The sequence below is a fragment of the Silurus meridionalis genome, chromosome 2 (genome assembly GCF_014805685.1).
Source record: "Silurus meridionalis isolate SWU-2019-XX chromosome 2, ASM1480568v1, whole genome shotgun sequence".
Classification (NCBI taxonomy): domain Eukaryota; kingdom Metazoa; phylum Chordata; class Actinopteri; order Siluriformes; family Siluridae; genus Silurus; species Silurus meridionalis.
Window position 1 is genome coordinate 10,451,471 of NC_060885.1, and position 11,654 is coordinate 10,463,124.

General features: G+C 37.4%; 1 protein-coding gene across 1 annotated transcript; it reads right to left on the bottom strand.

Moving 5' to 3' along the window:
- Positions 1–6,221: 6,221 nt before the first annotated feature.
- On the bottom strand, positions 6,222–10,665 carry sf3b5 (splicing factor 3b, subunit 5). The gene is made up of 2 exons (XM_046863510.1): positions 10,506–10,665; positions 6,222–6,685 (listed from the first exon to the last, which is right to left on the bottom strand). The coding sequence occupies exon 2, from the start codon at positions 6,655–6,657 to the stop codon at positions 6,397–6,399; it is 261 nt and encodes an 86-aa protein (XP_046719466.1). The 5' UTR covers positions 6,658–6,685; positions 10,506–10,665; the 3' UTR covers positions 6,222–6,396.
- Positions 10,666–11,654: the final 989 nt, after the last annotated feature.

Sequence of the window (11,654 nt, forward strand, 5' to 3'; positions counted from 1 at the left end):
TGAGTTTACTCAGTACAATCAGAGATTAGCTGGAGATGTAATTAAAGATAAGTTTGGAATATCCCTTTAAAACTTGGCACATTGATTTAAAACTGCAGGAATAAAAGCGGAATAGAAACACAAATAAGTACATGCTGTTACAGGAAAATAATTAATAACATGGTACAATGTAGAGGTCGACCCATGATGGTTTTTCTCTGGCCGATGCGGATATCACGGCAGACAATGGCTAATTTACAATGACGATTTTTTTTTTGCCCAATATGTTTGGCCGACTTTCTTTTTTTCCCCTTCATCTCATAAAATTTAATAGTTAATACATTTTTTAAAATTAAACATTTATTAAACAACACAAACCACCCCAATCAGTGCGCTTGTTACCAGGTTTTGGTCCCGGCGTCTATCTGTAGCCTACATCTGGTTGAAGGTTTACTAACAATACAGTATCAAAAGGTTACTCCCATTCTCTCTCTAATGTTATTCTTATTCACTCTCTGGCACGAGGCGTCTGCACAAAACAAAACAAAATGTTTATTAACCACTCATTTGCATGGTAGCATTAATTATTATATAATTATATCATTATATATTATCACAGAGACTGAATACAAGTAAAAATTATGATTGAAAAACCCTCAGTAGCCCAATTCAGAAAAAGAAGAAAGAGGTGGTAGTGCTGAAGTATGGAAGGTGTGTATGCAGCTCTATCACTCATCTCGTTATAAGGATAGTGAAGGATCATGTATTTAATAAAAGACTAATAAACCCTTAGGTTATGCTGTGTTGTCTGCTGTGCCTTTTCACACAGAGCAACAATATTTATTTAGCTACGTAACTTTATAATTTATAGTGTGTAGTTTATCATAACGTGTGTAGCAACAAAACAAATTACAACATAACTAGTCTAGTTGGATTGTAGTTAAACAACACTTATTGATTTAGTTACCTTTAACTGAGGTGATGTCATGAAGGTTTTCTGTGATTGTACTGAAAAGGTCCTGCACTGAGTTCAGTAAGGGAGAATCTCCAGTGCAGCTTAAAAGGCTCATTTAAAAGACATATATTAGAAGGATATAGATGTTTTATGTATCTTACGGCTACAATTAGGCAAGGAGTTGTTTGGTTCTGAGATTTTGATAATGATGTGTATTTTATTGTGCACTTAATGAATTTAAGGTGGTCTTTCTACATAAAAGCAAGCTCTCAGAAATGTTTCCATATCTGTGGACTGCTCTGAGAATATGTTCCTACTCTTCCAGTGATAGTAGTTGAAGCAGAGAGGAGCTTTACAAAGCTAAAACTAATTCATTGGGGAGACAGGGGTCATAGCGTGCTTCACCCTGGGGGGCGTCATTCAAGTTAGAACCGCCTTTCCCACTTGGTGGTATCCACTTATCACCAACATACAGTTCAGCGTCAATTTTGAGAGGAACAGATGATGGAAGAAACTCCGGACTCTAACTTGCCACATCACCCTGGCCTTATCTGAGTGACTTTTTTTAAGTCGTTGAAAGGAAGGTTTTGTGCTCATGATAATTAATAATAATAATAATAATAATAATAGATATCAATCAGTTTATAACTCATTAATATGTTATTAATAGATTGGTGTGCTAAGAGTAACATAGTCTAATCACAAACTGAATTGATTAAGCAACATTTTGTTGATAAAAAAGATAATAGGTACATTATAGCCATAATAAATCATATTGCTTGGACACTGATGTACATTTAAAGGCAAATACTTTTACACTTTTACTCAAGTGAAAGTTTAAAGGGGACACTAACTGTTACTGGAGTCATATTTTACTTACTGTATTTCTACTTTTACTCAAATACATGTTTTGTGTACTTCGTCCACTACTGCTCTCCAAATTTTATTCTTAGTCTCTCTCCAAAAGTAAAAAATGTATAATATTTATATACACAGCAGTAAAGTGTGCAGTAGGAACGACAGACTGGTTCAAGGTGAAAGTTGGACTGCATCAACCCCAATCCTGTTTGCAGTGGTGATGGACAGTTTGACTGATGAGGTCAGACAGGAGTCTCCGTGGACTATGATGTTTGTGGACGATAATGTGATTTGTGGTGAGAGTAGGGAGCAGGTTGAGAAGAGCTTGGAGAGGTAGAGGTATGCGCTGGAGAGAAGGGGAATGAAAGTCAGTAGGAGTAAGACAGAGTACATGTGTGTGAATGAGAGGGAGAGCAGTGGAGTGATGCGGTTGCAGGGAGAAGAGGTGGAGAAGGTGGAGGAGTTCAGGTACCTGGGGTCAACAATGCAAAGTAATGGAGAGTGTGTTAGAGAAGTAAAGAAAAGAGTGCAGGCAGGGTGGAGTGGGTGGAGGAGAGTGGCAGGAGTGATTTGTGACAGAAGGATATTTACAGGAGTGAAAGGGAAAGTTTATAGGACTGTGGTGAGACCTGCGATGTTGTACGGTTTAGAGACAGTGGCCATGACTAAAAGACAGGAGGTGGAGCTGGAGGTAGCAGAGCTGAAGATGTAGAGGTTTTCATTGGGAGTGACGACGATAGACAGGATTAGAAATGAGTTTATTAGAGGGACAACACATGTAGGACGTTTGGAGACAAAGTGAGGGAGGAGAGATTGAGATGGTTTGGACATGTATATATATCTTATTAATAAATATAAAAGGCTTTGGTGAAAACGAACGATAAGTACTTAAACCCAGGATACACAAAGCTGACGGGAATTTATCGGATGTGTTTTGTCGGGGAATGTTGGGTGGGATTTTTTCCTGCACCGTTGACTCTGGTCGGACGGCGTCAGTTGTTTTTTAGCTGATTCTGCATGTTGAGCAGGAATCCGTTAGTAATGATTGCACTAGCAGGTGGCAACAGTCCTTGCTTTATATTAGTGGTTCTCAAAATAGGGGCCACCAGATGTCACTAGGGGGACCGCATAGAAATTCTAGAATCTAGATTAGAAAATTATTTTTTAAAAATATCTTACCTGTATGTCAGGATTGTCAACCAATTCTGAATAAAAAAAATTTGAAATATAAAAAAATAAAATATTAATTTTATGCAGCACACTATGCTGAAACATCACCAAAACCTCCGTTGATGTACTAGTGCACAGAACGGCCATGAACACGCTGATAAATGCGAAGACTCTTTATGCAAAGGCTCGGCTGAGACGGTTAAAACAGAAGTGTCTTATGTATAAAAAAACGAAACTGCGTAAATTTGACGACTCGCACATAAAATATGGCAGACCACAGTGTACACTGTGCTTAAAGATTTTATTCGTTGAAGCGCTGAAACCATATAAACTCAACTAAAATCTTACAACTCATCCGGAGCATGCGAATAAAAGTAAGGATTTATTCCAAAGAAAGAAAGAACAACACATCAAGCAGGGAGCCACAAAAGGGTTTTATTTACTGCCATGTATTTACAGTTCTAGCTTTTTTTGGTTTACCTGTTTGAATGCGGAATACAGACTACTGCCACCTGCTGGTATGGGAAGGTTATGTCTCTCACGCATCACAGAACGTACACGCGGTTTATTGTGTCAGATGCGCCTGCCTAATAAATCAACTTAATTTACAGCAAAATCGACCAAGTAATTACAAAATGCCAAAAATCGGCCCGATCAATTGGTCGACCTCTAGTACAATGTTACACTGATTTCTGGAACGTGAGAATTTTCCTACTGCTGCAGGTCAAAGTGTTTTTTCATACTGAAATCATACATTTTATTAGCTTATGGTTACGTTTATTATGTTCAAACATATGAAGTACAAGTTAGTTCCTTACCAGCATTTCTGTTTCTTAGTTGAGGTTAATTAGTTAAACACAGCTTGTCATGTTAAACCATAAAACTCAAATCTTGATTTACATTACATAAATGAAATTTTGTGGACACCTGAGATTTTTTTTTACATTTCACCTTAAGTCCAGAAAAGTCCTATTTCCCAATAATTTTGACCAATTACTGTATAATTTGTGTACATAATTGTATGTGCCAGAACTTTTACTTAAACAATTAATACAAATGTAAACAAGCCCTATTTCTATATGTACAGTGCCTTGCGAAAGTATTCGGCCCCCTTGAACTTTGCGAACTTTTGCCACATTTCAGGCTTCAAACATAAAGATATAAAACTGTAATTTTTTGTGACGAATCAACAAGTGGGACACAATCATGAAGTGGAACGAAATTTATTGGATATTTCAAACTTTTTTAACAAATAAAAAACTGAAAAATTGGGCGTGCAAAATTATTCAGCCCCCTTAAGTTAATACTTTGTAGCGCCACCTTTTGCTGCGATTACAGCTGTAAGTCGCTTGGGGTATGTCTCTATCAGTTTTGCACATCGAGAGACTGAAATTTTTGCCCATTTCTCCTTGCAAAACAGCTCGAGCTCAGTAAGGTTGGATGGAGAGCATTTGTGAACAGCAGTTTTCAGTTCTTTCCACAGATTCTTGATTGGATTCAGGTCTGGACTTTGACTTGGCCATTCTAACACCTGGATATGTTTATTTGTGAACCATTCCATTGTAGATTTTGCTTTATGTTTTGGATCATTGTCTTGTTGGAAGACAAATCTCCGTCCCAGTCTCAGGTCTTTTGCAGACTCCATCAGGTTTTCTTCCAGAATGGTCCTGTATTTGGCTCCATCCATCTTCCCATCAATTTTAACCATCTTCCCTGTCCCTGCTGAAGAAAAGCAGGCCCAAACCATGATGCTGCCACCACCATGTTTAACAGTGGGGATGGTGTGTTCAGGGTGATGAGCTGTGTTGCTTTTACGCCAAACATAACGTTTTGCATTGTTGCCAAAAAGTTAGATTTTGGTTTCATCTGACCAGAGCACCTTCTTCCACATGTTTGGTGTGTCTCCCAGGTGGCTTGTGGCAAACTTTAAACGACACTTTTTATGGATATCTTTAAGAAATGGCTTTCTTCTTGCCACTCTTCCATAAAGGCCAGATTTGTGCAGTATACGACTGATTGTTGTCCTATGTACAGAGTCTCCCACCTCAGCTGTAGATCTCTGCAGTTCATCCAGAGTGATCATGGGCCTCTTGGCTGCATCTCTGATCAGTCTTCTCCTTGTATGAGCTGAAAGTTTAGAGGGACGGCCAGGTCTTGGTAGATTTGCAGTGGCCTGATACTCCTTCCATTTCAATATTATCGCTTGCACAGTGCTCCTTGGGATGTTTAAAGCTTGGGAAATCTTTTGTATCCAAATCCGCTTTAAACTTCTCCACAACAGTATCTCGGACCTGCCTGGTGTGTTCCTTGTTCTTCATGATGCTCTCTGCGCTTTAAACGGACCTCTGGGACTATCACAGTGCAGGTGCATTTATTCGAAGACTTGATTACACACAGGTGGATTCTATTTATCATCATTAGTCATTTAGGTCAACATTGGATTATTCAGAGATCCTCACTGAACTTCTGGAGAGAGTTTGCTGCACTGAAAGTAAAGGGGCTGAATAATTTTGCACGACCAATTTTTCAGTTAAAAAAGTTTGAAATATCCAATAAATTTCGTTCCACTTCATGATTGTGTCCCACTTGTTGTTGATTCTTCACAAAAAATTACAGTTTCATATCTTTATGTTTGAAGCCTGAAATGTGGCAAAAGGTCAAAAAGTTCAAGGGGGCCGAATACTTTCGCAAGGCACTGTATATCTATAGAAATCATTACTTTACTCATTAGGAATGCTAGCGGTCTCATTTCCTCAACTTGCAGCATTTTTCTTTCTATCTTACAAATCCAGGGCTTCTGTCGGTTTCACAAAGTCAAATTGAAGACATTTTAAGACCTTATTAAAATAAAGAATTAAATTTTAAACTGATTTTCACACCATCAAAAGACACACACGTAAATACGTTGTTAGCACCCGGCCTTTACCAAGCCCTAAATTGATCTTTATCGCTGAAAAATAAAATCTGGTTACAATCCAAGAGATTCGTGCCAATAACAAAAAGCTGATTGGCCGTTGGTCTTATTTGTTGTCGTAATATGTTATATTTGAAAGAGCAAAAGAACGGACACCACCGTTACATAAACAAACATTCTAGAGTGCTGCGGGAGCATTTCGATAAACATTAGAGGTAGCATTACATGGACATCAGAAAATGAAGACCTTTTCAAAATGATTTAAGACCCCACAGAATCCCTCGTATCGCACCAATGAAGCGATATTTTGTTTTATCTGCAAAAAAAGAATAGAGCGAGATTGTATTTTGTTGATAAATTCAAACAATCTTCCACTTTATTTTCTTAAGATAAACAATACAAAATGGGAAAAAGGAACTTAACTAAATTAACTGAAAAAAACAACAAAAAAAAGGCGTCAAAATCTCATTCACAATTTACCCCTATAAACTTAAAAGTCCTCTCCGAGTGAAGCGTTATCCTAAGCATCCTCGGGTTTGTCAGCAGGAGGTCCGCATGGCTGCAGCATCTTCTCCATCAGATTAAAGCGCACACGAGCCTTGCTCTCATTCTCCGCGACAGAAAAGTGATTGAGGAGGTCAAAGTGGCCCATGTAGGAGCAGTACGAGTCTCTGTGCTGGTTCACCAGCCACTCCCACTTAGTGGTGTCTGCATGTCCTGTGCCAATATACTTCGACTGCAGGTGCTCCAGCTGGCTGTGAATGTTGTAGCGGTCCGTCATCTTCGCTTACAGGTCACACGCCGAGTCACTGAGGAGAAGGGAGACCAAGAAAAGCTGGATGAAATCATTCGAATTTATTCCTGCAAATCCTTTCCATTTCTCACAGCTCAATTAAATACCTGCATATAAACTGCATATTAAACTGCATATTTTAAAGCTGGACGCTTTTAAAAAAGATGAGATTAAAAGAAATAAATAAATAAAAATCAAAGAACATTTAAGCTCCACAAAATCTAATTGGGAGAAAAAAAAAGGATTACTGTGAAGCAGCAAATCGTGCTAAAGACCTGACATTGAATGAATGAATGATCACAAAGCAGCTTTTAGTGGAATGACCCAAGCACAGACCAATTTGACCTTCTCCAGTTTCACACAGGCATTTTATAAATTACATTTCTATCCAAACAATAATGGTAGGGTAAAAGCCTTCATTTTCTATAAATTCTAAATCATTTTTAATGCGTTTTACGACAAAGGTAATTAAAAAGCAGGCAACATGCCGATAAATCATTTTGTTACACTACCACCCACATCACAAGCTTCTTGTTCTTGTTCTAGTAACACTAACAGTCACACTGGCAGTTTAGTCTGAAACCGATCACAAAATCTGTAACGTAAAAGTCGTCATGTGGGCCAGAAAACGCACCAGAGAACTAAACCTGAGACTACACCCAGAAGTTGCTCAGAGTTCAGCTGCGTTGAACAATTCCCAAGAATGTAACTCGTACTCGGGTAGGCTTTTGTCCAGAACATAAATAATATGCGCATCGGTTTTAGCCAGTGTAATATTCATACGTTATTATACCACACCAAAATGTTCAATATGCACATTGTGCTGTACTTGTGCAAGTTGAATGGTGATGTACCAGAGTGTGATAGAATCAAGTAATAGACCAACTCAGAAGCGCAACAATCGAATTCAGATTGTTGATTTTTTTTTTTTTAAGAATAGCAGAATAGAATAGCCTTTATTTGTCACATATACATTACAGCACAGTGAAATTTGTTCTTCGCATATCCCAGCTTGCTTAGAAGCTGGGGTCAGAGCGCAGGGTCGGCCATGATACGGCGCCCCTGGAGCATAGAGGGTTAAGGGCCTTGCTCAAGGGCCCAAGAGTGGAAGCTTGGCGATACCGGGGCTTAAACCCCCAACCTTCCGATCGGTAACCCAGCGCCTTAACCGCTGCAGCTACCACTCCCCCGATTGGTCTGCATGAAGCTCACTTACACAGGGCAATTGTCAAGTTAAAAAAGGTTTGGGTCTCTTAATTCAAGTAGAGGAAAATTAATTCTACAGCACAAAGACATGTTATACTACTATCTGCCTGCAACTCTGAAGAAACTGTAAGGGCCACAAACGTTTTGTTACACTGACCGTAAAACTAATACATAAAACCAACATGCTGTAGTGACGGGTCTTTCATGAACAACTCGTTCATTTTGAATGAGTCTTCAATTTGACTCAGATGAACGACTAGACTCAATGAGTGATTCGTTCATTTTCTGCTGGACGCACATAAGCAAAGCATCGCAAAATCTGCATAGGTTATGTACAGGAAACAGAATCGAGTAGTTTATCTCTAAATTCTTATAATCTTAGTCATTCGCTCTTTTATCATGTGACTTCCATCTAAGCTATGCAGCGAATTACACAGGAAACAGAATTGAGTATTGATCTAATGAGTCCTCTGGTCAGAGTCGTTCGCTCTATTGTCACATGACTCCCGTATACGCTGTGCAGTTACATATACATATATATCTGCACAGCGTTTACAAGAGTCACGTGACAAACGTCGGCAAAAACTTTTGTCCGAAAATGCCATTATCGGTTTGGCCAAAAAATAAATAAAAAAGGCCAAAAATACAAACCAAAAATATCTACGGTTTCTTGTAATTCTACTCATTTCTTAAGATGAAATGAAATCGGGACAATTCGTGAAACAAAATAGTTATGTGCCAAATTGAAAATCGCAATTGAGTGGGACTGCAAGAACAGGACAGTGATAAATGTTAATATGTTGAAAAGAACTCAATGGAGAATAATATATTTAAGTTTGTTCCAAAATATTTTCTTTAGCATTTGGTTTGTTTAATTTTTTTTCCGATTAGTTTTGATACTTTCATACATTTTTTTAAATGTGATTATTTTATTGGTTTGACATTTTTCAGTTCAGATCAATAAAATTTCACAAAATGAAAAAGTCTAATATTGATTCAAACAATTATACAAAAAGTATTTAGAGGCAATTTAAAATAGGTCATTTTTAGTTTTCGGCTAAGCGCCTCCTGATTTTTTTTGTTTCGGCCCAGAATTTTCATTTTGGTGCCTCCCTAGTGTAGATGTAAACAGGATCTGCTTATTGAAAATATAACATTTGATTTTATTTCTGATCAAAGGAAAAAAAACCCAAAATAATAAAAATAGATTTGTTCATCTTGTTAAAAAAACAACAACTAACAAACAAGTAACAAATGATCCGATCTTACTATCGCTAACATACTGCATGCTGTGTTCCTTAAAAAATAAATAATAAAGTCCATGGAAGAGAACATCAAATATGTCTCATAGTATTTGTAGCTCTGTGTTTAAGATACTTATAGCAAAATGCAAAAACGTTTTGTTAAGAAACTAAACTAGAAGACAAAAATACGCAGTCACACTAGGCTTTTAGCACGCAACTTTTTCTTTTCGCATACCAGCAGCGGAAATTCAGCAAACGGATATGATGTTAAAATGTACAACACGGCAGGTTTATTTGTTTATTTTATTATTTTAAATTGTGTAGAAAACCGAAAAATGTGTCAACGCTTATAATCAGATTTCCTTCATCTATTAATGGTATCGATCTTCCATCAGTCACTCAGCATTATGCGATACGAATTGAACTTTGGGGTCAGAAATATGTGAAACTTGGTCCTACTGAGCTTCCAGTGTCTACTGTATACATGCATTGAATGGGAGTCAATGGAGTGAAAAGTAAAGTAACTACGGATTAAAAGATTTCTTCTTTCCAGTGATGAGAAGCTTCAACAGAAATCCAACTGCACGTGTTTGCATTGGAATTTTTTTTTTTTTTTTTAATGAATGTCTAATAACATCAGCTATTTGGTATTTTAAAACAGCTTCACCTCCTCCCACAGGCTCAGCAACACTTCACACAGACAAAGATCTTTCAGCCGAAACCCTTTTGCTTTTCCACAAGTCAGGTGCACATTTTTACTACATTACAGTTAGAACATTTGGCAGACACTTACACAACTAAACAGTTGAGGGTTAAACTCACGAACTTCTGATCATCCAATATCACACACACACCTGTGACGTAGGTACACTGTTAATGACTGTAGTTAATTTGTTAGTATGAACAATTTCTCCCTCTTCCCTTACTCACACAACATATTCAATAATGTTTTCACATGTGTAACTCCTACACAGAGCAGTTCCAGGGTCTAGTATGGTGTGCTGGAAGGGGGCATCAGAAACAGAAACACTCAACTGAGCTTTAAGGTCGTTCTGAGGAAGAGCAAACTAACCCTGGGGGTTAATGGGCTGCACAGCTAGATAACTTCTTCAAACATGTTCTACCGAAAAATACACCAAATATAAATGATGTTATCTAAAAAATAATAAATATAATGTAAAGTATAAACAACTGAACTAAACACACGCTGGCCGCTTGCACACAATACGCTAGGTAGTAGCTTAAGCTAAAGTTGCCCGTTTTGTTTCATCGCTTGCTAATTCCTTAGCTAGCTTCAAGCCGCTCATAACCTGCCCATTAATTTATACTTTAATACTGAGTTCTACACAAATACCATTTAAAAGTGTTCCTCTATTCGTATAATACCTTAATTCAGGCTTCTTTGATCCAATAAACAATTCTGTTCCGCGTCTGAAAGTGCCGAAGAGATCTGGCTGGGAAAACAGAGGCACGCAATGTAAAGCGGAAGTTGCCTCTTCAAACGGTGTCCGGGTGGAAAAGCAGAAACACAACAGAGTTCCGTTTACTTGCAGAGTGTAGAAGGAAATGAGGTTTACTTTGGCGTTTTTCTCATTTGCTTTGGGGCGTTTCTCAGATCAGAAATGAAATTCTGAAAACTACTTGTTCAACCTCCATATCATTTATTAATTTGTGCTCATCATAAGAACATTTCTTGTTGCTTTGATCAAATTGCAAATGCTTTAGTACATTCAAACATTGTATTTCTTGCAAAAGCCTGTACTTTTCTCAAAATCCTTAGTTCATCTCTCAAAAGTAAGCATTTGTGTCAATGAACATGTCATTCTCATCAGAATTAAAAGTCTCTTTGTCATTGTTCACAAACAAAATCATCAAAATGTTTAGTCATGTTGTCAGTATGATGCTGCCCAGTTTCAGGATTTCTTGATATAAACAATGGTTTGGATCACCGTGACTGAAATGCACAAAACTTGACTTCCTTCTGTAAGATGTCTATTAATCTCAGCAGCACAAATTCATTTATATGATTGCATATTTGATTTATATTGATTGCAAGAGACCAGACAGGATTCACACTTTTACTGTACTGTACTAGTGTTTGTTTGTTTCTTAGTTTTCCATTTCATCCAATTTCAGAATTTCTAGTTCTTTGTTTTGCACTGTCTGTATACACTTTCCAATTAAGGCTCCACAAGATTCACCTTTGACCTGTTTTAAAGAACTAGTTAAATATTGGTTGATCTGATGTCACTCTCCTGTATTAGTGACATTCAAGATTCATCTGCACAATTCATCAATTCAAGTCCCATTTAATAGAAATTTTAGATGACATGATGACAACTGGTTTAACCATTTTGCATTCAATGACTTATTTAATGAGCTGATGCTGAGATGTTTTGGGGTTAAGACTATTTAGGTGAAAATAGTATATTATATTTTGATCAACAATTGATAATGTAGAAAACAGCAGACAATTGTACACAATCGATGAAATGACTGTACTAAAGCATTCACAATTTGATCAAAGCAACAAGA